This window comes from Cajanus cajan, chromosome 8 (genome assembly GCF_000230855.2).
Source record: "Cajanus cajan strain Asha chromosome 8, NIPB_CcT2T_4, whole genome shotgun sequence".
Classification (NCBI taxonomy): Eukaryota; Viridiplantae; Streptophyta; class Magnoliopsida; order Fabales; family Fabaceae; genus Cajanus; species Cajanus cajan.
The window spans coordinates 10,868,872-10,894,764 of NC_138524.1; the positions used below are offsets into that span (position 1 = coordinate 10,868,872).

Genomic DNA, 25,893 nt, shown 5'->3' on the forward strand with positions numbered 1-25,893 from the left:
CATGCATGCAATTCAATATTTATCACCTATTAGCAACATATAACTCAGGTTATGAAGAAAATCAAGTAGGTAACAACAACAACACACCAATTAGATTGTCAAATCTTTCATTTTTCACCAAGAATTCCAAGAGCACCAAGTTCTAACACCCACTCCAAATTAAGCAAACCAACAAGCAATCAACCATAATCAAGGTACATGCAACACAAAATTCTACCAACAATCAAGTTTTAGCTTCCTTCACCTCGATTCCAAACTATCTGAAACAAAGAAGAGGAAGAAGAAGAAAACTAAATCTAAGTTGTGTGAAGCTCCGCACACAAACACCTCAATGATTCTGGGGGAAGGAATTATTCGATTGAGAGAAAGTTTAGAGAAGAGGGAAATCCATGTATCTAAAATATTTCTACCTAGTTTATCTCTCCAAAATCTAGATAACTAAACTTATAAAGCTCAATTCTCAACAAAAGCTTTATATACCTCCTCTCATTAGGGTCATGTGGACCTTTAACTATAGACCTTCAAAACTAATCAAACTCTTAAGAGTTCCTCAATTCTTAAAGTCCCACAATGCACCTCAAATATCATATGAATAAATAATTACTGCTAAAAGACGATAATTAGAAACCTACAATGTTACAAAATAAAAAGATCTATTTTAAATTATAAGAACTAAAATGCAAAGTAAGTAAAATTATAAGGATTAAAAAATATATTTAAACCATTTAAATTTATAATGATATGATTTCATAAAATATTTTTTCTTCTTACTTTTACTTTTTTATGAAAACTAACATTTCAAACAATGAATAAAAATAAAATATTTTAAATATTTATGAAAAATATACCAAATGAAAATAAAAATATTTTGATTTTAAAATATGTTGTTTTGATATCAGTATTTTTTTTTTATATTGGATCCTTGGACTTTAAAAAAGATTCTACCACTAAAATGATGTTTAGGAAACTTTTAAGTGTATGTTTTAAAAAAATTAATGTTATAATTTTTTTAAAACAATTAAATAATAAACATGAAATAACCATTCAAATCATGGGAAGTTGTGTAATATACATATGATTATAAATTCAAATTATATGTGTTATGGTTGTATTTTCTAAGATAATTTTTTTTGTAAAAAATGTTTGAAATATTAAAATAATGGAGCCTCCATTTGTTACTACCTTGTTCTTTTTATATGGGAGAAACTAAAAGTATAGTATAAAAATAATTATTTTTTATTAGTGTTGTTGTTATTTTGATCTTGTTAAGACAGTGAGATGTAAACACCTGTGTAAAAAAAAATTGATGGATTGATAATCATATATTGTAAAAATAATATATTAAGTGGATAATCTTATCCTTGATTTTGTTATGTGTGAAAATCTTTTGAACCTAGGATAATTATAATAAAAAATTAATTTTTTACCTAGTGGGTTGTAGATACATGTCACATAATTATTTTTTTTATAATAAATACTTTTAACTAAAGTTGTTCATTTTAATTCAATGAATAGTTGGTAGAGTAATGATCTTGTTAAATTTAGGTATAGGTTTTTTTATGTTACAATTTTAAGGATAGTTTAAGAAAATATGAATTTAGGATAAGTTATATATATATATATTTTATCTATCAAATATAAGACTGTGTATGTCACTCTAATCCTTCCATTATTAGATTGATCCTAGTAGTTTAGTAAATTTTATGTTATTATTTATTATTTTCTTTGCCTTTTCTTTTTATGTTTCTCATGAAATAATTTTGAAGTTTCATATTATATATATATATATTATTTTATAATATATATATATATATATATTATTTTATAATATATATATATATATATATATATTAATTAGTTGTAAACATATAAATCAATTAAAACTTATAAAATTAAAGCATAAATGACAAAAACAAATTGTTCTATCCGTTTAAAAAATATTTCTTCTTAACTTCTTTCCCCAAAACATTTATCTTTTTAGAGTTTGAAAGTTTATTTAATATTATTTTTTAATTATACTTCCATTTAATAAGTAATTTCTTCTTTAGTTTTTCTTGTGTGAAAACTTTCTTCTTTAGCTAATCATATTTTTTTTTCATAAAATAATTAAATGTAATTTTAGTCCATAAAATTTTGTTAAATTTTGCTTTTAGTTTTCCAATGATATTTTTTTTTATCAATTCTATTTCTTAAAATTTTTGTTTCATCTACATTTTTATTTTTGGAGTTAAAAGTTTTTGTCGATATAAAAAATCGATTAAATTGAAATAAAATTTGTTCAAAAATTAAAATACAATTTTTTTATCCATAGAAATAAAAACATAAAGACACAATAAGGATCAAACTTAAATTTTCTCATTTCTACTTCAATTCCTTTCCCTAATGATTAAACTAATTCTAGTAATCACTAAAAATAAAATTGATTGATATTTATATTTATTAAATATTTTTAATTTATACATTAATATTATTAAAATATGAAAGACGAATTTTAAATTTGACGATTAATAAATATTAATTATTAGTAAAATTTTATGTTCTTAAAATTAAAAAATTAAATATTTTTATTTTAAAAGATATAGATTAACCTTGCATATAAAAAGAATTAGAGAGAAAAAGAGTCGGATAATTAAGAGAAAGTGAGAAAATAAATTAATTGGTGGGACCGAGTATATTTTAATCATATATGATATATGGTATAAGACCTATGCAAATGCAACCTGTTGTGTGTCTCTTCCCGCACTCTCTTTCTTCCCAAATTCCTCACTCTGCATTTTCTTCACCCTTTTGCAATAATCATGGAGTTTCACTCTCTTCCCAAATTCCACCTTCTTCTCTTCTCTTCCATTCTCTTCCTTTCAGCTTTCCACGCTCAGGCTAAAATCAAAGTCAACTACTGCGGTACGTCGCCACTCTCTCTCTCTCTCTCTCTCTCTCTCTCTCTCTCTCTCTCTCTCTTTTGACCTTTTCCTATTTTCATTTTGATCGTGGCAACTTAATCTCGATCAGTTCGATGTAAGACTAGAATTACTTCTCTATATTTATGGGGGCTAAAATGTTGCAGCTGTTATATCTATGTTCATGTTTGTTCGTTCAGATTTGGTTAGATTATGCTTATGGTTATGTTCCTGTCAATTTATTTTTGCTCTCGAAATGATCTTTGTAGATAAGAAGGTGAACTATGCTGTGAAGGTGTCTGGAGTTGAAATATCACCAAACCCTGTGGTCAGTGGCGAGCCGGCTACCTTTAAGATCTCAGCTACTTCTGGTGAAATCTCTTTGTCTTCTTCTTATTTGTCTTGTTTTGCTGTTTTTCAAATTTCCATCAAATAATCACTTCTAAAAGTTTTTTTTATGGGTTTGTTTCAAATTTTCAAGATAACCAGAACCTGAAAACAATCTAAAATCTGATTAAAACTAGAAGCTGTTTATTTTATAAAAAAAAAGTGATTTATATGATTGTAAGTAAAGGAAATAGATCCCCTGACTTTGGAGGGGTAAAGTTACATTTAAACCATTGGATTTGTAATAGTAGATCAGATTGTGACACGTGTACATTTAAGTTAAAATATATTTTGTACACGTGTCACAATCTGATCTATTATTACAAATCCAACGATTGAGATGTGTTAAGTTACCATAACTTTGATATCTCAAAGTCAGAGGATCCGGATCCAGCAAAGGGTCTGTTTAGTAAGTTTCTCCATAAACATTTCTAAGGGAAAAAAAATACCAAGGAAAATCAAAATAAATTTTTTCATAAACTAAAACTTATTCATGAGTTAAAAATATTTTAGAGAAGCCAATAAGAGAGAGCTTCTTCAAAAATAGTTTATGCATAAGTTAGTTTTAGCTTATAGAGTAACTTATTTCTTTTTTCCTTTCTAGTTTGATCTCTTAGAAAGCGTTTCGGAAGAAGTTTATCAAAACAGATCCAACAATAAATTAACTTCTGTTTTTGTTTTTAATCTCCAAAACATAATCTTTAAATTATTTTACAACAGAATCACTTTTTATTTATTTATTTATTTTTTTAATGTAGTACATAGGCCTTTGTATTTGCATGGCAGTATTCTGAAGTGGTGGTTACAGCCTTACAGGACATACTATCTCATTGCATTCAATATTAAGTTGACCACCAATATTTACATTGCATACTTACATTTCAATATTGTTTTTAACTGTGTAACATAATAATTCATATAAAGACCAGCTGTGCGTAAAAGATTCAGAGGGTTTACACAGCCTATTGTTTATATTTTGACTCACTTCATTTGTTCGTTATCAGTTTAATCATTTTAATGTCAGTATGTCACTTATCTATTTTGATGAATTTTAAGTGGAGCTTCTGCCTAACCTTCGTGCAGGTCAAGCTATTTATGGTGGAGAGGTGGTAATTGGAGTTTCATACGTTGGGGTGCCTGTTCATACTGAAAGAATTGATCTTTGTAAAGAAGTAGCCTGTCCTGTTTCTAATGGCAATTTCCTGATTTCTCACACCCAAACATTGCCTTCAATTACTCCACCGGTTAGTTTCATTTTGTCAAATAAACTCTCTTAGCAATGCTGAAAACATTATAAAAATAACATCCTATCATGAAATATAACTTGCTTTGACATCTTTTAGGGACCCCTTCAGCCTTTGCACTTAAATGTATACTAGCATCGTAAACTTACTTCATATAACTCTGATTTTGGGGCTAGATTTTCATTATTGGGCATTTGAAAATTTGCACTTGGTGTGAAATGCACCATCCCTTCTTTGGGGCTTGTAACTTGAAAAATTCTTGCAATATAAAGTTCCCTTTAATCAAGACTAATTATATTAATCCCGTTATAGTGTCAAATGTCTTGTGGTGTACCTTGCAGTAGATCCTAATATGTAATTCTTTTACACAAATGAATCTTGTCTTTGAAAAGTAGGTTTATTGTAGATCCAAACTAATCTTGCTCTCACATAGCTTATTTTCCTTTATATGGATATACTTAAAAAAGTTGTCTCTTTCTATTCTATCTCTTTGACATCATGTATAACATAAATGTGAAGTCACAAGTCATTTTACCACTTGTTAACGTGCAAATAGGTGATATGTTGGAATGCTATTTTTATCTATGATGGTCATAGAGATAGAGTTAACTGAACCTATGTAATAGATTGGATTTGAATCAACTTGTCATTCTGTCTGTCTAAAATAATTTAGCAATCTCTGTTGACTAAACAATATGTGCTATTTTGGGAATGACTAGAAAAGTATTTTGATAGTGGTTAGTTTGGGTACCTTTCTTGGGATTGTGTTTGGTGGGTATGGTATTGTGGTGTCATATTTGGCATTTAGTTGGTCAATTTTCCAGTTAAGCAGTTCATAGTTGAGTTGTATCCTTCGTATTGTTACTTTTTTCTTGGTTACTAAGTTGTTTGCCTTTGGTTGTTCACTTAACTATGATTTTGAGTTTACAACTTTACACAATGCTAGATGCCAAATCAAGTGGCAAGATACATCCAGATTTTCAGAACATGATAGATGAATAATATTATGTAGTTTTCAGAAGCATGTTCTTGGCCACTCTCTCTTCCACATGCATGCATCACTGACTCTTTAATAGTGCAAAATATGTTTTTAAGTGTTCAGCTTTGAAGGTCAATAGCTTGAAAAGGGTGTGGTTTCTCTCTTCTTCTCCTCCTTACATCTTTTTGAGCACTTCTCATTAATGATTCACTTTTTCAGTTTTTCCATAAATGAGGATCACATTATACAACAAGTCACTTAGTTGAGGTATCTTGGATCTTTTCATCTCCCACCTCCATCCTGCTATAGTAAGCTAGAAGGAGGTGGGAGATGGAAATGGAAAAGTTAGGGCAGGTGCTGGGATGTGTACTTTGCTAAATGCTAACTCTCGTGGTTTCAATATAACAATACCTATCTTGCTGAAGGGACTCTGGGATGAAATGTGCATTCCATGGTGTGACACTGTCTAAATCTTAGAAAACGATAGCTGAATGTATGTTCTTCACTAAGAAGAACGGGACTGCCAATGCCATCCTTGTGAATTGCGAGTGGTTGAGTACCCCTCCCCTCAAATGATATTCATATTTTGTTTGATGCTTGATCTCCCCTCAAATTATATTCATGTTTTGTTTGATGCTTGATCTGAGCATCCAAGGTAATACACCGATTGTCACATATTATACTGAAGTTTTAGTTGGGTGTTGGACACAGAATCACGGTGTAAAATTTTATTGATCTCTTTTTTCTTGGTTTAACCTTGTCTTAGATAACAAATTTCTGTTGAGGTGAATCTTTTCTGTTTTCATTGAACATTACCTTACTGGCTTCATTTCATTGTCTCCGTTTGTTTTTGCAGGGACCCTACTCTCTGAAGATGACACTGAAGAATGATCGTGACGAGGTTTTAACTTGCATCAAGTTTAATTTTAAAATCGTTCTTGGATCTTTTGTGTCTGATGTGTGAAGGGTGTAATTTTCATGACTGATCTGGGAAACTTGTTTGCCTTGCTTTCAAAGTGTTTTATTGTAATGTGTACTGTATACACCATTCATCTTTCAAGATTCATATCATGTAAGGCCAATATTCTCTAATGTCACAGTCATGTCCATGTCCATGACATGATGAGAGAGATGCTGTTATATAAGGCTCATGACTGATTCTTTCTATGAACTTAGGAGTATGACTTGCATAATGCAATCCCTACAATTGAATAGGAAAATATATGACTGTTGAAAAACTAATCTAACAGTGCTTGGTTTGAGAGGGAATGGGAGGGGACAGGAGAAGAAATTTTATTTATTTTAATTCCTGGTTAAAATATTTAGAGGGTGTGAGTGTCAGCAAACCAAGGAAACAGCAACAAGGTTAAAGGAGGTAAAAGAAAGCAAATAAACTTAGCAAAGGTGGTGAAAGCAAAGCATATGAGAAAATTAATTCCTCCTCTTTTATCTTCATATATGCTCTTAATTTTCGCTTTTCCATACATACAATTTTAGCGAAGGCAAATAAGAAGTAATTCTTTGTCAAGGCATATATGAAATGACTTAATTTTGTCTTCTTGGTTGATTAAGTGTAAATAACGGGCCTTTTATTAGTTCACATGAGAATTGTATTTTTGAATTCTGTAATTTGTTTTATTAGCTTAGTGAATACTGAATAGTGGTCAAAGAGCTGGAAAACTTCATCAATGACATCTCATATTTTGTAGCCCAAAAATTATATATATAAAGGACGGTTACACTGGTGTAACTTTTACTAAGTACTACACTGCTCAATAACTTTATATAAATGTGAATTTTGAAAATTTAATTGTTAGATTAAAAGTTCATATATCTTAGATCATATATATCAAATTTTATATTAATTTAAGATGATTTGATACTTCATTCTCATAAAACAAAATTGACGTAATATATATATTTTAAAATATATTAAAATATGAACACTTTAATTACTTTCAAGTTGTTCAATTTTAACAAAATTTGACATATATGATCTAAGAGATATGAATTTTCAATCTAATGGTTGGATTTTCAAAATTCACATTTAATATAAAGTTATTAAGCGGTGTAATACTTAGTAAAAGTTAGACTTCCAAGATATTTCACTTAGCTATTTATCGAACTTAATGAAACACTCATTCTATTTTGTTTGACGTTTTAAAATAAAAAATATTATAATTTGCTTATCATTTCATTGATTTCATAATATCAATGAAAATTAAATGTATTTTTTATATATTATATTGTTAATTATTTATCGTAAAGTAAGAAAAATATAAAAGAAGATAGATTATACAAGATATAATTATCAAGAGAGATAAATGATATATTAGTAAAATATATAATAATTTTTATGAAATTTAGAATATTAATTATATTTCTTTATACTTATGTCTCTATTATTTTTATTATTATTATTATCATGATCATTATCATTTTTATTATTATTGTTACATCATTTTTATTGTTATTATTATTTTTATTATTATCAATATTAATATTATCACTAATAAATATAACTATATAACTATGAAGATAATAAATGTGACCATGTGATATTAGTGTTGGTGAAAGTAGTGAATGACACATGGTGAGTAGCTGTTATTTATTTTTTATTATGTTATGCACAAAAGCAATTAATATATTGTGACACATGGTGAGTAGGTATTATTTATTTTTTATTATGTTATGCACAAAAGTAATTAATATATTGTGACAGATGGTGAGTAGGTGTTATTTATTTTTTATTATGTTATGCACAAAAGCAATTAATATATTGTTTTGAATGGTAAGAACAATGATATTTTTAAAAATTAAGAGGTCAAATTTAATATTAAAAAATAAAAAATTAATCGTATATATTTATTTTGCTGCTCAGTATATTTCAAGTCGAGCGTACAAAATTAATAATTGATATGCGCATAGTCCATTTGGTATATGAAGTATTTTTTTTTTTGTTATGTAGTCTTTAGAGTAATAAAATTATATAAGTAATATTGAAAATATTAAAATCATGTTATTAATTTTTTTAAATTAGCTTCTCAACATAAATGAATTATCTCAACTTCCATATAAATTAATGGATTTTCAATATTTTATAATTTTTTTTATATAATTACATTATTCTAGAAACTACTTAGGGCAATCAGTGGTGAGAATAATAGTAGAGACCATGATGGGACTAAGTTAATGATTTATTAACCCCAAGCGTGTGGTTCAGCAGTAGGGGTTGATCCATGCTTAAACAAGGTCAAGGGTTCAAATTCTACTTTGTGTATGCAGTCGCGTTAAATCTTGGTTCGAATTGTAGTGAGGAGATTAGTCACTGTTGTCGGGAGTGATACTCCATGGATGAAATTTTTTTTGATGATTTATTATTATTAATTTAAATTTTTTTTTTTTTGTCTTTGATTATTGCTGAAATATATATTTTTTTCTATTCAAAGGACTGAATTGATAATTTTTCTTTATTTTATTTTAGTTTATAATTTTGATTATTACTATTTTGTTTAATTTTTTTGTATGTATTTTGCAAGCCAATGCTCCGGGTTCTTCTGATTAGGGTTTTCAGATTTTCACTTTACTCTCACTTCGTAATCCTCATCAGCTGCAAATGATTATTTCTTCCAATCAATAATCGAAGAACACAACATTCTAATTCCTCTTGCGTTTCGTTTCGCTAGATCGATAATCGAAAGTGTCCGGTGATTCGGTACGTCATAGAGCTCCGTTGAAATAGTTTTTTTTTCCATCTTTTCGTTTTTTAGTTTTCCCCTTAAATTGCACGCTCTGTTCACTTGCAGCAGTTTGCTATCTTTGATTCACTTAATTTTTTAGTTTGGTTTCTCTAACCCTAGGATTCTATAACTTGTATCCATTATACAGACTCATATGACATGATGGGGTTCGTTTGGATTTCAGTTCCCAAATTCTGTATGAAACTATGAGTTATTTTGTACTATCTGTTTCAATTTAGTATTGGAGTGTTTCATATGAAGCCAAAACATGGATACATGCATATGATCACGTACAATGGTAGTGTGAGTTATGTGGTTAAGTGATTGGTTTGGGTTTTTGTGGCTTTGGTGTCTCAGAGGTTGTGTTCACATAGGAGTTGTTTGTGACAATGAGACGGCAGGGGCACTATGGGGATCCATCTGCCAACACTTGTGTTGGTGGCCAGATGCATTATATGGCGGGTCAAAGGGCAGAGGCCAAGTCTGGTAATTTTGAAGGACGGCTAGAGGCCTTTACTCCAGAGAGAGAGAACCCATATGCGAATTCAAAGCCAGAGGGTCAGTGGAGATGGGAAATGGATGAATCAAAGATGTCCAATTCAATGACATCTCGTAGCATGTTTAATGAAGGCAAGTGTTATTTTGTTGCCTCTTCACTCTTGCTTATCCTTCTTCTATTAACTTAGCTATGCTCTGCATTTGGATTTACGAAAACAATTGTTATTTTTGAATATGTCATGCAATGGATACAAATATTGTGACGCTGTAAGTAGATGTTGTTTTTACAAGTTTTCGTGGATAAAAATAGTGACTAGTTAGCGAAAGGTATATTTTCATTTTTGCCAAGGTTAATATATTCAATATTGTTTTTCATGAAATTGAAAAAAATAGTGTCTCAAAGGGTTGGTTTTCACTAAAATGGTGGGATCTATGAGCAGACTTATGAGGAGCATAGTGTTTATGTATGATATACCTGCCTCTTTTTTATGTTATTTCTAGAATTAAAGCTCATGATGCTATCATGACAGAATAACTCAAACTGCATGTGTACAAAATTTTAAATAAAAAAATTCAAAAAATTAAAGTGGTGAAGATCAGAGAGAGAGGGAGAGTACAAAGAAGATAAGGAAATGAAAGGATTAAATATATTTTTGGTCCCTAAAAGTATGACATTTTTTTGTTTTGAACTTTGATTCCTATAAAAGTTTATTTGTTTTTGGTCCCATATTTAACAAAAAATGTGGTTTGAGTCTCTTATAAGGGACTAAAAGAAATGTATAAAATTTAAATAATTAGAGACTACTTTTGAAAAGAGTGAATATTCTCAAGGTCCAAAATATATTTAAGCCAACAATTTATGTGCTATTATTAGTTTATAACTATAAACCTATAACCTCATGTTTTGTTAATGTATAAAACGATGACAATGGTAAAGTAAGTCAAAGTCATAATTTTAAAAAGATTGGACAAAAGGTAAAAGTAGGACATGTTCTTTTGTTAAAAATAGAGATAGAGATAAAAAAACTTAATCCATTGGTTTCTGTCTTCTTGAAATATAAGTGCAAGCTGATGTGTTATAAGTATAGGGATGAACATTTAACCATTTACTTTTTGATTTTTTCTTTTTCAAGTGACTGATTCAAGGCATGTTATTTTACCCAATTTTACAAGATCATGCAATGTTAGTTTTGTGTTTTTTCTCCTAAAAGAAAAATTGTTGTTGTCATAATTAAGATAATGTTGCCCATTGTTGCATTGTAATATGTGTCTTTGTGCAGAGAGTTATAACTTCTCTACTAGAATGAGAAAACACTTAAAGTCCCTGTAGGCTATATAATTGTTAACCTTTCTACCATGTTGCAGCGTGAAGGTTTTTGTTTTTAAATTAGAAGTGAGGTAATAACCGAATACCTTTGATGGTCCTTTGTAAAACAGATTAATGATGATATCATGTGACTTAATTGGGAAGCATAATCCTTTCAAATGCCGTCCTATCCAATTTGTTGCTAAATGCATACTGTTATTCACATTCCTGACATCCTTTCTGGGTTATCTATTTATAGAATTTGCTTCTTTTTCAATGAACACAGTTAAAAACATTTCTTGATGTATAGGTAATGAATTTAATTCTTTCTGTCTGCTCTTAAGACATACGTTGGTTACATTGGTATTCATTGGTAACATTGGTATTCTAGTTCAGCAAACATGGTGGATTTTCAGCACCTATCATTACTTTGAATTGTTATCATGTTTGGCATTTTTATCATGGAAATAGTTTTCAAACTCCTAAACTTAGGGGAACCATTTCATGTTCTAGTGTAGGTCAAGGGGTTGATGCTTCAAAGTCCTATTTTCAAGGGCAGAGCCGGAACAACAATGATTCCAGATCTCAGGCTCACGAAGAAGATATGGATGTTGGATATGAAGGAAATCATATATCACAAACTTTTGAAGGTCTTGAGCAGAATTTTCGTGATGACATTATTAAACTCACTAAAGAACAGAATGACGCTGAAGATGCAGAATATGCCAGGCACAGAGAGGTTTGTGTTAAACATAAAACATGAACAGTATTAATTTGTTTCTGTGTTGAATAGCCCAAGTCTTCTACACACTTTGCAACTTTTTGTCTTTTTTCTTCTTTCTTTTTCTTAATAGATGAACTCGTAATCATGCAATCCTGTTGATGGACTGGATCCAGTGGTGCGGACCTCACTAGCAATGTTTGTTAAAGTTGCGATCTTTAATCGTAAGATCATGTGATTATACAATCTGCTACAATTTGTCCATGCTGGATCGTGCATATGATCAGACTGGTGTGGGATTGGGGTGTGATTGTGCGATCTTCGACCCCTTTTGATCTTGAAAGCTAATTTTTTTTTCCTCATAAAAAAAAATCTTCCATTCACAGCGTGACCCTATCTGCTCACTCCCTTGTGTGCAGCTCCTTTGCTATTTTCAAACCTTGGACATCAAAGCCGCACCACCATGGCCGGTCTGTGTTGCCCAACAGGGGCCTCCTTAGTGCCGCTGTTCTTTGTCACTGCAAAGTTGTGTTCCGCTCTCCACATTTGCAGTCAAAACTTCTGAGATAGGAGACAGTTGAGCTGATGGTGTCTTAAGGCACAAGGTCTTAGGGTTACAGTATAATTAGGGTTGCCAGTATCGGCCCAACAATTTTTTAAAGTGTTTTTCTCTTTTTTGTTTTAGTTTGTCAGTCCTCTATTTCGAGTCAAGTTTACTAGCTTTTTTTTTTATTTGTTTTTTAAATAAGCATTGCATGTAATATAATAAATAAACTACATAATAATAGTAATAAAAATATAACAAATTATATTAAGCATAACATATAATATGATAAATTAAGTAATAGTAATAAAAAAACTAAATAAAACATTACATATAATTATGAATTTTGTGTATATGTACTATATATAAGTATTTTAGGCAGGAATGTAGGATCCTAGGATCTGAGTTACAATCCTGAGTTATTAGTTTTTACCTCCCTCCTGATTCTAGGTAGGATATCGATTTTAACAACCATGCTCACTAGGTTTAATTCACCTCTCGGGCATCAACACACTGAAAACGGGACAAATAATGAGCCATCTGGAGTCTAGACTGCTTCATGGGCATTTAGATTTTATAAAATAATGATCATAATTATAAAATCAATTAGATTTTTTTCTCCAATAGTTTACCAGACTTCCAAATCTGAAGCTTATTCCTAATATTCATATTAAAAACTTGACCTCTCATTTGTGACTTGTCTTAGCTATGACTTGCATGCATGTGGTTTGGACAATCTTATTTTGTAAGAGGGTGGTGTAAGACCCGTTTTATTATACTCTATAGTCAATAATGTCTATAGAAATTAAGTCAGTCTCCCTTATTTTTAGCTAAAAAGGCATGGCCCAAACATAAAGATGCCAAAAAGAAGAAATGCATGTATGCTCAATCCTCTAGTCTTGTTTCCTCTGTTAGAGAATAGCTGCACTTGCTTCTCTTTGTAAGATTTGGGTTCCACATTGGTATAAAACTTTATGGGATTTGTTGAACAGTTTGTTTTAGAAGACGTTACAGATACTTCTGAAGCTGTAAAACTTTTTATAGCTTTTATAGAAAGTCAGAAGCTGTAAAACATTAAGGTATCAGATACAGATCCTCTTTTAGAATTATCCATTTGCATGGATTGAACTGCTTCTGAGGAATGTAAGCTTATCAATGGGTTGTTAAGTTGTGTGTGTTTGGATAATTTTTTCCCTAAGTACTTATAGGAGAAGCAAATAAGAAGAAAAAAAATGAAATAAGCTTTTTTCCTTGTATTTTAAATAATCTACGCCACTATGTTTTGAAACTGGATATATGCAGCACACCTATTCATGTTGAATTCTGTGGATTCTTTTATTTGTATGAACTCAAACTATTTCTCAATTCCATTGATCTTTTAACTATGTCCCACATATTTTTCAGAAAATAAATGCAATCAATGCTCAGTACGAAGAAAAACTGGCAGCACTCCGAGCTCAGCATAGCAGCCGCAGAGCTGAATTTTTTCAAAGGGAGTCACATGCTAGGCAACAGCAGTACCAGCAAATCATAAGGGATCCTTACCCCAGCAGTGGAGTGGCACCCCGGGATCCTCATGCACCCCGAGACCCTCATGGTTACAACAATGTGAACGCTTCAGGTGCAGGTGCAGGTGAAGTGCAACGAGGCTTTTCTGCCGATCACTTTGATCCTTACAGAGAGAGAGCTCGATTTCTTGGGAGTGGTAGAGATCAAGGATTTGAACCTAGAGGTCCATATCCTGGGGGCCGTGTCTATGACACTGGTTCACGCTTCTACAATTGAGTTTTGACCCGAAGGTTTATCTTATTGTGTTTCTACTGCAGGTGAAATTGCTTATATTGTCATAATGTATGTTTTATCATCTTGCCACCCCTTGTAACCCTGTTTGTGGAAATTAACGTTTCTTAGCAGCTGTTGTTTAAGATCAACAATGGAGGTGCACACTTTACATTGGTATGGTGCATTTAGATGTAGGATTTCTAGGATATTTGTTGTTTGTGTTTATGAAAACCAATAACATTCAAATCTATGAAATACAATACCATTGAATTCAACTGCATAAGAAGAGGGGTGGCATTGCTTGGATAACTTGTTGCAAGCATCCATACCAACCACGGAAGAAGCATAGCAAAGCACGAAACCTTATGCGCCTGCTGCTGCTCTTCGGTGCTTCTGATTCCGACCAAGGAGTAAAAAACGTTAAATTAAACAAACTAAGAAAAGAAAAATACAGCAGTTTGGCTTGTTTGCTTCTAAAATTGAAACTAAGCACAGAGTACATAATTGCCTCTAAAAGCTCGATGTATAATAGGGTAAAGTTAGTGATAAATTTCATTGCCGAGAGTTTACGAAGAAAATGCTGTGGGTTTTCCTGTTGTCAATGAATGATAAATCGTAGGATGTTTGTAGGTTCATAAATTATGGCTGGCAATCAACCTGCAAGGAAAATTGCGCAACAATAGATTTTAAGTTTTTAATTATTGGCATTGTGCCAAGTTGATGGGTCACACAACGAGGAGGGAATAAGGGAACTCTACAGAATTAAACTCTTGATCGTAGTCCGTAGATAAAGTAGAGAATAAGATAGGAAAGTAATCAAGAAAACAAGAGCGCAATTTTCAGACAATCTATCTTTGAGCAGGAGACAAAATGTGTAACAAAGTTACTATGGTATTTGTTGGCTAACACACTCTTAAATAGGCATGACATTCTAACCTGATCTTGTGGATATCGTTCCAAGAATCGAAATGGTCCCAATTTGGATAGGGAAAATCCGTTTTAATCGGGTTCGGATTTTTTATGATTGGCAAAATTGTTCATGACTCGTTTAGGAATAACCAATTCGTGCGGCGGTTGAAATATCACAGGAGGAACTATAACGAATCCGGGTATTTGGAGTTACGAAGGGGTGGCCAGAGCACATATTGTGTTTACGGGTATGTGTTTTTTAGCGGCTATTTGGCATTAAGTTTATCGGGATCTCGAAATCTTTTGTAATGAACGTACTGGAAAACCTTCGTTGAATTTGCCCAAAATTTTTTGATGTTAATACCTGTTTCACCCTCGTACCTACCTCCACCCTCGTCCCGCTTAATAATATAATTACAAAATTATCCTTACATATTATTTAAACTATTCGAGAGGCATTTTGGCAAAAAAGAATATAAAAATTTGTATTATCTTACTTTTTTTTAAAAAAAAATTCTTCATATTTATTAGAAATAAAAAAAAAACATCTTGGAGCGAGAGTGGGGTGAGAAAACCCAAATCCTGTTGGGGGCGAGAATGGGTACCAAATTTTATCTCCAACGAGTATCGGAGGCAGGAACGGTTTAAATCTATGGGGGCAGGGGCGGGGAACATAAAATCTGCCCCATCCTGTTACCATGTCTATTGCTAAGATTAACTCGCTACGCTTAGTAAAACAAACGAAATTATAATTTTTTTATTCTAAATTTTAGTTTAATTTATTTTGATCATTTTAGAATGGTCATTATTCTTTATCTTTTAAATATGGGTTAATTTTATCATTTGAAAGTGGTCATTTCATGATTTTATATTATTTTTTTTTACTAATTTTAGGCATACAATGTCTCATTAGATTTATGTACATGAAAATTATAAAATTTAATTGATTTTTAACCCAAAATGTTACAAATAATACAAAATAGCATCAAAAGTAAATTCTACAAATAATCTGATATTAGATTTCTTTTTTTATTGTTGGACATATTTTCATGTCATTTTCAATATGTTTACTCCTTTTTGATATAAATATCAATTGAGTTTAATAATATAATTTAATCGTAAAAAAAAACCATGCAAGATATTTAATTGTAGTGATTTTTATTAACATCGACACTATTAACTCTAAAGACATATTTGATAAAATGGAAGTATTTTTATGCACAAGTATTATATCATATTCCTTACAATCATGAATCTAAATAATTATAATTCTTAAAAATGAATAAAATATGTTTGATATAATCATAAACATTATTGATTTTGAGAATATTTATTTTTAAGAATATAATAATTTTACAGTTTAGTTTTAGTAGAACTTCCATAGAAATTATAATTATTTATCACATTAAGTGAGTTAATGAAGATAAGGTGATATTTTTACTGCAAGAAAACTTTTTTTCAACTTGAAAATTTAGGTTTTCACCTCTCCGTTGCAACGATTTGTGGGAAAGCAGAGGTAAAAAATATTTTCCGGTTTCTTGTGAATATTATTTTCTAAATAATAAATCAAATATGATAAACAACGTTATCAACTTCAAATTCTTGAAAAATTTTAAACTCTACCAAACGCCACTTAAAGAACTAATCTCTCTCTCTCTATATATATATATGTCATTTTCAGAAGAAAAGAAATCTGTCATAATTTTATATTAAGCAACATTTTGTTTCTGTATTTAACCTTTTTTTTTTAATGCCACTGAGAATTGCTCATTTTTAAAATTTTAAAATTTGAAGCTATAAAAAATATAATTATAAATATACCTTGTCACTCATTTAAATATTTTTTGCTTCCAATTGTAATGCATTTAAGCTTTAGCATGAATTAATTAGTGAAAGAATCTTTCATTTTTTCCTTTGCTTCAAAAAAAAGAATCTTTCATTTTTCCTTTTCTGATCGCATAAACAATACATCAGCCTGCACTTTCTATCGGTAAACATTGCTGTGTATGTATTTCTTATGATTATTTTTGTTATTCTGTCATTTGCTCCATATATTTGAGTCATACCCTTGGAAACTTGTCTATTATTTTTTTAATACTCTCTCACATTATGGTTTTTTCGAATAAATTTTTCCAGAAGTATTTCTAGAAAGAAAGATTAAGGGAGAAAAATAAAATAATTTTTTTCATAAATTAAAATTAATTTATATATAAGTTAATTTGTAAAAATTCTTTTATATAATTATAAAAAAAATTATAATTACCTTATGTATTAACTAGCTTTAATTTATAAAGAAATTTATTTCATCATTTTTTCTTATTTATTTCTCCGAAGGGTATTCTTTTTTTGGAGAAGTTTATATGTATTATATGCATATGTCTTACTATTTTTCTAAGGTGCAATCTTTGGTATAATGTTTGGCATGGTCTTTTGGCTGTAAAAAGTGTTGGGATAAAATTTCTTAAGCCAATTAGAAATTTTCTATTAATAAAAAATTAAGAACCGTTGTTTCAGATTACAGAGTTAATGATAATAACACGTACCTGTATCCATTGACGGTGATCAAAAGGTTGCAGCGGAATAGTCTTTTGGTGCAATGATCTTCCTCAGCCAAATCACTGGATTCCTTGATGGGACTTGATGTTACTCTTCTGATGGGGAGACAGAGAGACGTGTGTTTCTGATTTGGCATATTGGGGACCATGACCATCTTTATGATTTTAAACCTATTAGGGTTCCCATTAACCCCTAACGGGCCAAATCTGGTTTCCACTTATTTGGGCCCATATTAGTTTTTCCTGTTAGCAGTCTAAAGGCTCACTAAAATTAGATCACTTTTATTGAGCCCAACCAAATGTAAATAACTAATATAAATACTACAAATAATATATATAGCCCACAATAATTATTAGAAATAAAATTTCTAACAATCTCCCACTTGGGCTTCATATTCATTTAAGTATTTATATCACAAAATTCTTTAGGCGCGTAACCTATGCTATTTACTTTTAGACTCCCCTTAAACAATCTGGTCCATCTCATACAACAATAAGGAACCACTGCAGCTTTCATCATTATCTAATGTGACTAAACCACAATGATCACCACAATTGTATGCACTCAATGACATAGATCAAATATGGATAAGTGGCATGGAAATTACATGCAACGTGATCTTAATCATGTTTATTTCCAACTGGTCCAAACTTTATTCTTTATAGAGATCCATTCAAAACGCAATATATATATATTGCACAAAAACAAGCTCAGAATAAAATTATGAACATCAACTTTATTTCTGTAGAAAATCCAAATAATACAAATATCTGGAAAAATTAAAAAATAAAGATGACACAAAACATAAATGAGACTCCCACTAAACTAAGGTACTATAAGGAATTACACCCATATGAGCAGTGTGCTCATGAAAGACTTTAGGCACCAAACCCTTAGTAAGTGGATCAGCTAGCATAAAATTAGTCCCTATATGTTCTATAGAAATTTGCTTATTCTGAACTCTTTCCTTAACAACCAGAAACTTTATATCAATGAATTTTGACTTGGTTGTACTCCTATTGTTATTGGAATAAAGAACTGCAAAGTTATTATCACAATAGATTTTCAATGGCCTTTCAATGCCATTAACCACGCGTAAATTAGTGATAAAATTTCGCAACCATATCCCATGGTTGGATGCCTCAAAACAAGCAATGAACTCCGCAGCCATGGTTGATGAAGCTATAATAGTCTGTTTAACAGACTTCCAAGAGATAGCTCCTCCAGCCAACATAAAGATGTATCCAGATGTGGAGCGTTTACTGTCTTGACATCCGGCAAAATCAGAGTCTGAGTATCCAATGATCTCTAAACTGTCAGACTTCTGATAAGTGAGCATATATCCTTTTGTTCTCTTCAAATAGCGCATTACACGCTTTACTGCTTTCCAATGCTGCATCCCAGCATTACTTAAGTATCTGCCCAAAACTCCCACTATAAATGCAATATCGGGACGAATACAAACTTGAGCATACATTAGACTTCCCACAGCTGAAGCATAGGGAATCTTTTGCATCTCATTTCTTTCAAGGTCATTATTAGGGCATTGTTTGAGGCTAAATTTGTCTTCCTTGGCTATAGGGGTATCTCCTGGTTTACTATCTTTCATGCCGAATCTATCTAAAACTTTATTGATATAGTTCTCTTGTGATAACCTTATGATACCATGAGAACGATCTCTTAGTATCTTAATACCTAATACAAAAGAGGCTTCACCAAGATCTTTCATTTCAAAATTCTTTGTTAAAAATCTCTTGGTTTCGTGCAATAAGCCTATATCGCTGCTGGCAAGCAGTATATCATCGACATATAACACCAAGAATATATATTTACTCCCACTAAACTTATGATAAACACAATCATCAACTATATTTGCCTCAAAACCATATGAGGTAATAACTTGATGGAACTTGTGATACCATTGATGGGAAGCTTGTTTGAGACCATAGATGGATTTCTTTAGTTTGCATACCATGGACTTTGAGTCACTAGACACAAAATTTTCTGGTTGCATCATATAAATCGTTTCTTCAATGTCACCATTTAGAAACACAGTTTTAACATCCATCTGATGGAGCTCTAAATCATAATGAGCTACGAGTGCCATTATTATTCTAAAAGAATCCTTTGAAGAAACCGGAGAAAAGGTTTCTTTGTAATCAATGCCTTCCTTTTGAGTGAAACCTTTAACAACTAAACGAGCCTTATATCTCTCGATATTACCTTTTGAATCCCTCTTGGTTTTAAATATCCATTTACAACCAATAGGTTTCACACCTTCAGGTAATTCAACGAGATCCCAAACATCTTTGTCTTGCATAGATTTCATCTCATCCTTCATGGCATCAATCCACTTTTGAGAGCTAGAACTTTGCATAGCTTGACAGAAGTTGATTGGATCATCCTCTGTTAAGCCAATACCATCCTCATGTTCTTGAAGAAACACAATGTAATCATCTGGAATTGCACTTTTCCTTTCTCTAGTGGATCTCCTTAATGACACTTCTTGAGATTGTTGAGCTTGCTCTATAGGTATTTGAGGGAGAACCTCAATATTGTCTTGTGTAGGGACAATGTTAGGAATAACTCCATGATTGTCACCTATTACTGGGGTAGGTACTAGAATAGTAATAGGCACGAGGACTTGATCACTGTCAATGACAGCTTTTTCCTCAAAGACAACATTTCTTATGTTCTCCTCCTTCCCAAACTTAACATCCTCAAGGAATCTCGCATTCCCCGTCTCAAAGAATGATCTAGTAGTGGGATTGTAAAATTTATAGCCCCGAGAGCGTTCAGGATAACCAACAAAATAACAGCTAACAGTCCTTGACTCCAGCTTGCTTTCATGCGGCCTATAAGGACGCGCTTCAGCCGGACAACCCCAAATGTGTAAATATTTTAGACTTTGGCCTTTTACCCGTCCATAGCTCATAAGGAGTTTTGTTAACTACTTTACTTGGTACCCTATTTAGGATGTAGACTGCAGTCTTAAGCGCTTCTCCCCACAATGACTCTAGTAAGGAAGAATGACTAATCATACTTCTCACCATATCCTTAAGAGTCCTGTTTCTACGTTCTGCAACACCGTTCATGCTTGGTTTCCCAGGCATAGTATACTGAGGAACGATGCCACATTCCCTTAGGAAAAGCGCAAAAGGCCCTGGACGTTGTTCACCTGATCCGTCATATCTACCGTAATATTCACCATCACGATCAGATTTGATGGCCTTAATTTTCTTTCCAAGTTGAAACTCAACTTCAGCTTTAAAAGATTTGAAAACATCTAGGGATTGAAACTTCTCATGAATTAAAAATAGGTAGCCGTACCTTGAATAATCATCTATGAACGTAATGAAATATTGTTGCCCATTCCAAGATGCCGTAGGGAATGGTCCACAAATATCTGTGTGAATTAATTCCAAAACGTCCTTAGCCCTTTCGGCACCTAATTTTCTAGAATTTGTTTGTTTACCCTTAATACATTCAACGCAAACCTCAAAGTTTGACAAGTCAAAGGGTTCAAGAATCTCATCCGACACAAGCCTCTGAATTCTCTGTTTAGAGATATGGCCTAAACGCTTATGCCATAAAGTGGCTGAGTTCTCATTTATTTTACGCTTCGTACCACGAGAATCAATGTAAAAATTTTCTTTATTGGAACTAACTACATCTAGTAAGTATAAATTATCAATTAAAGAACCAGAACCAACAACATTTGAATTTTTGATAGAGGCTAAATTTATTATTTCCAAATGAACAAGAAAAACCAAATTTGTCCAAACTAGAAATAGAAATTAAATTTCGCCTAAAAGACGGTACAACAAAAGTCTCAAATAAATCCAAATGAAATCCAGCTTTTAATTGTAATCTAAATGTTCCAATAACCTCCACTGTGAACTTGTTGCCATCACCCACATATATAAATCTTTCATTATCACTTGGTGGTCGGCTCTAAAGGCAACCCTGCATGGATACACTAATGTGAGTAGTAGCGCCGGAATCTACCCACCAAGTATCACGTGGTACAAAAGCTAAATTAACTTCAGAACAAACAAAAGAGAGAAAATTACCTTTCTTTACATGCCAAGAGGCGAACTTGGGACACTCTTTCTTCATGTGCCCAGGCTTCTTGCAGAAGAAGCAAGTAGGTGTATTCTCATCCTTTTTGACTTTCTTTAGTTGAGAAGTCCTTTCTACAACATCCTTATTATTCTTTCTCTTCCTATTCTGAGAGCTTGACGCTAAATGAACACTTTCAGTCTTTTCTCTTTGCTGCCTTTCCTCCTCTTGCACACAGTGAGAAATCAATTCATTCAAGGTCCATTTATCTTTCTGAGTATTATAACTCACCTTGAATTGTCCAAAGTGTGTAGGAAGGGAAATCAAAACTAGATGCACGAGCAAGTCATCAGACAACTCTAACTTTAGTGCTTTTAGTTTTGACGCGAGATTAGACATTTCCATAATGTACTCCCTTATGTTTCCTTTACCTTTGTATCTCATAGAGATAAGTTTAGCAAGCAAACTGCTTGCATCAGCTTTCTCATTACTGGTGAAATACTGCTCAACAGCATCAAGAAAACTTTTAGCATTTTTGCTTTCAGAAATAGAGCCCCGAAAAACTTCTGGAACAGATCGCTTCATGATCATCAAACACATTCGGTTTGAGCGTTCCCACTTTTCAACCTTATCCTCATCCGGGTTTTTCGGATTTGGAGTGGGTTTCCCAGCCCGAAGTGCAAGATCAAGATCCATGCAGCCAAGAATTATCTCAACTGCTTCCTTCCAGGCCTTAAAGTTTGTCCCATTAAGCATAGGTATACAATTAATTTGAGCAGATAAGTTAACAGCACTAGCAACAGCAACTGTAATAGAACATAGAAATTAATTTAATTTAATTACATGCTCACAGTAAAATAAAATAAATAAAACATGCAAATTATTTACATAAAAGACCCATTACAAGATACTGAGCACAACATTAATTCTTTGTCTTTGGACATACAAATCAACTTGTTAGTGGTACTGTACTCTCAATGCAACGATCAAATATTGACAATTAATTCTGTCAAATAATAGCCTTTCTTTGGACCGACTATTATTCACATGATTGTAACTTTATAATTGTCACATATTTATCATCACAGGCATGTTATTATTTGGTCAAATTGTGTCTTCCTTTGGGATGAGCACAAATCGCATAAATAATCTCATACTAACATCTATTATAATTTTTAATCAAATTAATTTCTATAATAGGGATTGCTTTGGCAATATATTACATCAATTTATTTAATTAAAAATTACCAGACAAATTAATTAATAAAGAGGGTCTATAATCTGCCAACATTCGCACTCAAATTTGATATATATAAAAAAATATCAATTTAAATATGAACATAATATCAATCAAATTTCAAGAAAATAATTCTTACTCGAATGCCATTAAAAATTCGATAATGTGGAATTCAATATATTAATCATATAATTTTCCCAATTATCATTTAATATAACTCACTTCTGGTGAGAAAATATTCCTTTATTGCATTTTTGCACAATTAACTCACTTCCGATGAGAAAATTAAAAATTCAAAAAATTTCTGCATTTGACAATGTCTTCAGGATCATTGCAAAATTGTTACATATACAAATTTATAACATTCACAGAAAATTATACAATTTCACAAAAATTCTCTTTAATAAAAATTCAATTTTTAATCGATCTCTTTATCCGTATAATCAATTAAACCAAATTGAAGAGAAAAAAAAAATGACCAACGCATTCAAATACACGTATTATCAATGAAGAGAAAAAAAATTGTAACAATACGCTTTAGAATCCCATAACCTAATAACAACGGAGGCTCTGATACCACTTGTTGGGATAAAATTTCTTAAGCCAAATAGAAATTTTCCATTAATCAAAAATTAAGAACCGTTATCTCAGATTACAGAGTTAATGATAATAACATGTACCTGTATCCATTGACGGTGATCAAAAGGTTGCAGCGGAATAGTCTTTTGGTGCAATGATCTTCCTCAGTCAAATCACTGGATTCCTTGATGGGACTTGATGTTACTCTTCTGATGGGGAGACAGAGAAACGTGTGTTTCTGATTTGGCATATTGAGGACCATGACCATCTTTATGATTTTAAACCTATTAGGGTTCCCATTAACCCCTAACGGGCCAAATCTGGTTTTCACTTATTTGGGCCCATATCAATTTTTCCTGTTGGCAGTCTAAAAGTTTACTAAAATTAGATCACTTTTATTGAGCCCAACCAAATGTAAATAACTAATATAAATACTACAAATAATATATATAGCCCACAATAATTATTAGAAATAAAATTTCTAACAAAAAGATTGTAAAGCAAGTAAGAAGTTAGATCTTTGGAGACTTCCAGTGATTTTGATCATTCGTCTAAAGAGTTCCAATATAGTAGCTTCATAAGAACAAGCTGGAGAAATATATGCTGATTTTTCCCTGTAGATAATCTTGATCTGTCAGCTTATATTGCGCATGGAAATGACAAATCTTACCGTACATTTCATTATACAGCATATGTCCATGTAAATGCTGTTCATCTTTTCAATGACCATGTTCATCCTATCAGCAAATTAAGAGAAGATAAAGTCTGAAGCTGTCTATGTTCTTTTCTGCAGAAGAATTTTTGAAGTATATATAAACATATAGTAGAGTAGCACATACATAGTTCAAACACTAAAAGCCTATTGAACCTAGCTAGGTACCATTAATTAGCATTATTGTGAATAAAAAATCATTAACATTTTTGCCATCAAAGAATATGAAAGAAAATCAGTTAAAGTGATTTGGACAAGTACAAAGAAGCCCTCAAGAGAGACAAAGGTAAGACAAGTAAATTACATGAAAATAAAAATGAATATTTTCTGGTAGATGAAATTTATGGATGTGAATCCAAACATATTCTACGTCTTTTTCTTGTTTTTGACGTGAAAATGTACTGTGATGCTGATTAACAACCCTGAAACAAACATGCACTAAGACTTTGTTTTTGTTGTAATCTTACACAGTATATACTACCTAACAAAGGTAGCATTCTTTTGTTATTCACATCAGTAACATTACAAGGTGCATGCATGAAAACGATTAATTGAATAAAATTCAACTATTACAAAACATGCTAATTGAAACACATTTAGAGGAAGAAAAGAATAAATCACCATTGCTATCATCACAGGAGCACAGGATTTTAGCAGTAGTAACGTAACGTAATGTCTGACATATGTTAGTTTTTGAGCATCATGGACCACATTTCCATATTGTTGTTAAAATGTGACAGAAAGTGGTCTTTGATGGATGCAGTACCAAAGTACTTGAGACAGCCTTAAGCGAGTCAAGGACCACTGAATTATCTGTGGCTCTCAGTTGTAAACATATGCTCCCCATTGATAGGACTAAGGATTATTTGTCTTTGCCTACTTCACTTATCTTATCTGCAAATATATATAATTAAAATAGAAGTGGGAATATAAGGTAAAGTTGAAAAAAGACAAGGATGATCAAACTAGACATAGAAGCCAATTATTCTGCTACTTTAGTTAAAGAATACTTTCTGAAAGCAATAATTCGATTAATAATGGCATGTTTGTTGCTTATTGAAAAAAGTGATTTTGATGTGAAATAATATTAGTTTTTAGAAATTTTTTAAAAAAGCAGAAGTTAATTTATATTTGTTTATATATAATAATAAAAATCACTTAAAAAACTATTAGTATTGTAAGAAATTATTTAAAATATTTTATGATTTTAGTTATATTTTACATTCTTTTCATTTCTGATTATTTTGAAAATTTGAGACAAATGTATGAACAACTAAAGTGATTATGGGCCAATTTATTTCAAATTAAAGCAAAAACTATTTGATGTTCCCGATTACTTTGGATGTTGAAAACCTTCTCATCTAATAATGGGAAAACTTGAATTTTTTGTACTTTTATACTGCAAGTTTTCTATATGAAGCCCCTTTATTTTTCCACTGAACTTATGCCAGTCTCTTCGCATAGAATAATGAGATTTTATTAGCTCTACTTGCGTCTCAATTTCTTATTTTATATATTGATCATCTCATCATTCTATTGTTTAAAAATTTTCAATTTAATTTAGTGCTTTAATTTGCAATACAGTACTTATGCTCCTTCTTGTTTCACTCTTGCTAACTTGTCAATATCGTTTGCATTTGTTGCATTCGACAATGTTTGCAGAAGACAAAACTGTTGACAAAAGCTATTTTCAGAGGTTCCTTGATGTGGACTAAAAATAGAAAATATAGACAAAAAATT

At 31.4% G+C, this 25,893-nt stretch overlaps 3 protein-coding genes across 5 annotated transcripts; 2 read left to right on the top strand and 1 right to left on the bottom strand.

The window, feature by feature from the left end:
- Window positions 1-2,705: 2,705 nt before the first annotated feature.
- LOC109788507 (MD-2-related lipid recognition domain-containing protein) lies at window positions 2,706-6,678 on the top strand. Its single transcript, XM_020347247.3, has 4 exons — window positions 2,706-2,901; window positions 3,167-3,268; window positions 4,368-4,528; window positions 6,364-6,678. The coding sequence occupies exons 1-4, from the start codon at window positions 2,799-2,801 to the stop codon at window positions 6,469-6,471; spliced, it is 474 nt and encodes a 157-aa protein (XP_020202836.1). The 5' UTR covers window positions 2,706-2,798; the 3' UTR covers window positions 6,472-6,678.
- A 2,347-nt stretch (window positions 6,679-9,025) lies between these two features.
- Window positions 9,026-14,373, top strand: LOC109788514 (ubiquitin carboxyl-terminal hydrolase). 3 transcript variants are annotated; one of them, XM_083061851.1, is made up of 5 exons: window positions 9,026-9,222; window positions 9,396-9,545; window positions 9,649-9,877; window positions 11,570-11,790; window positions 13,721-14,373. In XM_083061851.1, exons 2-5 carry the CDS (start codon window positions 9,543-9,545, stop codon window positions 14,099-14,101), a joined length of 834 nt encoding a protein of 277 aa, XP_082917977.1. In that variant the 5' UTR covers window positions 9,026-9,222; window positions 9,396-9,542; the 3' UTR covers window positions 14,102-14,373. The 3 variants fall into 3 exon arrangements, with proteins under 3 accessions (XP_082917977.1, XP_020202847.1, XP_020202846.1); XM_020347258.3 differs by lacking the exon at window positions 9,396-9,545 and having other exon boundaries at window positions 9,027-9,222; XM_020347257.3 differs by lacking the exon at window positions 9,396-9,545 and having other exon boundaries at window positions 9,028-9,222; window positions 9,605-9,877.
- Window positions 14,374-20,877: 6,504 nt separating this feature from the next.
- On the bottom strand, window positions 20,878-25,394 carry LOC145950920 (uncharacterized). Its single transcript, XM_083062860.1, has 3 exons — window positions 23,543-25,394; window positions 21,637-22,431; window positions 20,878-21,529 (listed from the first exon to the last, which is right to left on the bottom strand). Exons 1-3 carry the CDS (start codon window positions 23,550-23,552, stop codon window positions 21,501-21,503), a joined length of 834 nt encoding a protein of 277 aa, XP_082918986.1. The 5' UTR covers window positions 23,553-25,394; the 3' UTR covers window positions 20,878-21,500.
- Between the last annotated feature and the right edge of the window lie 499 nt (window positions 25,395-25,893).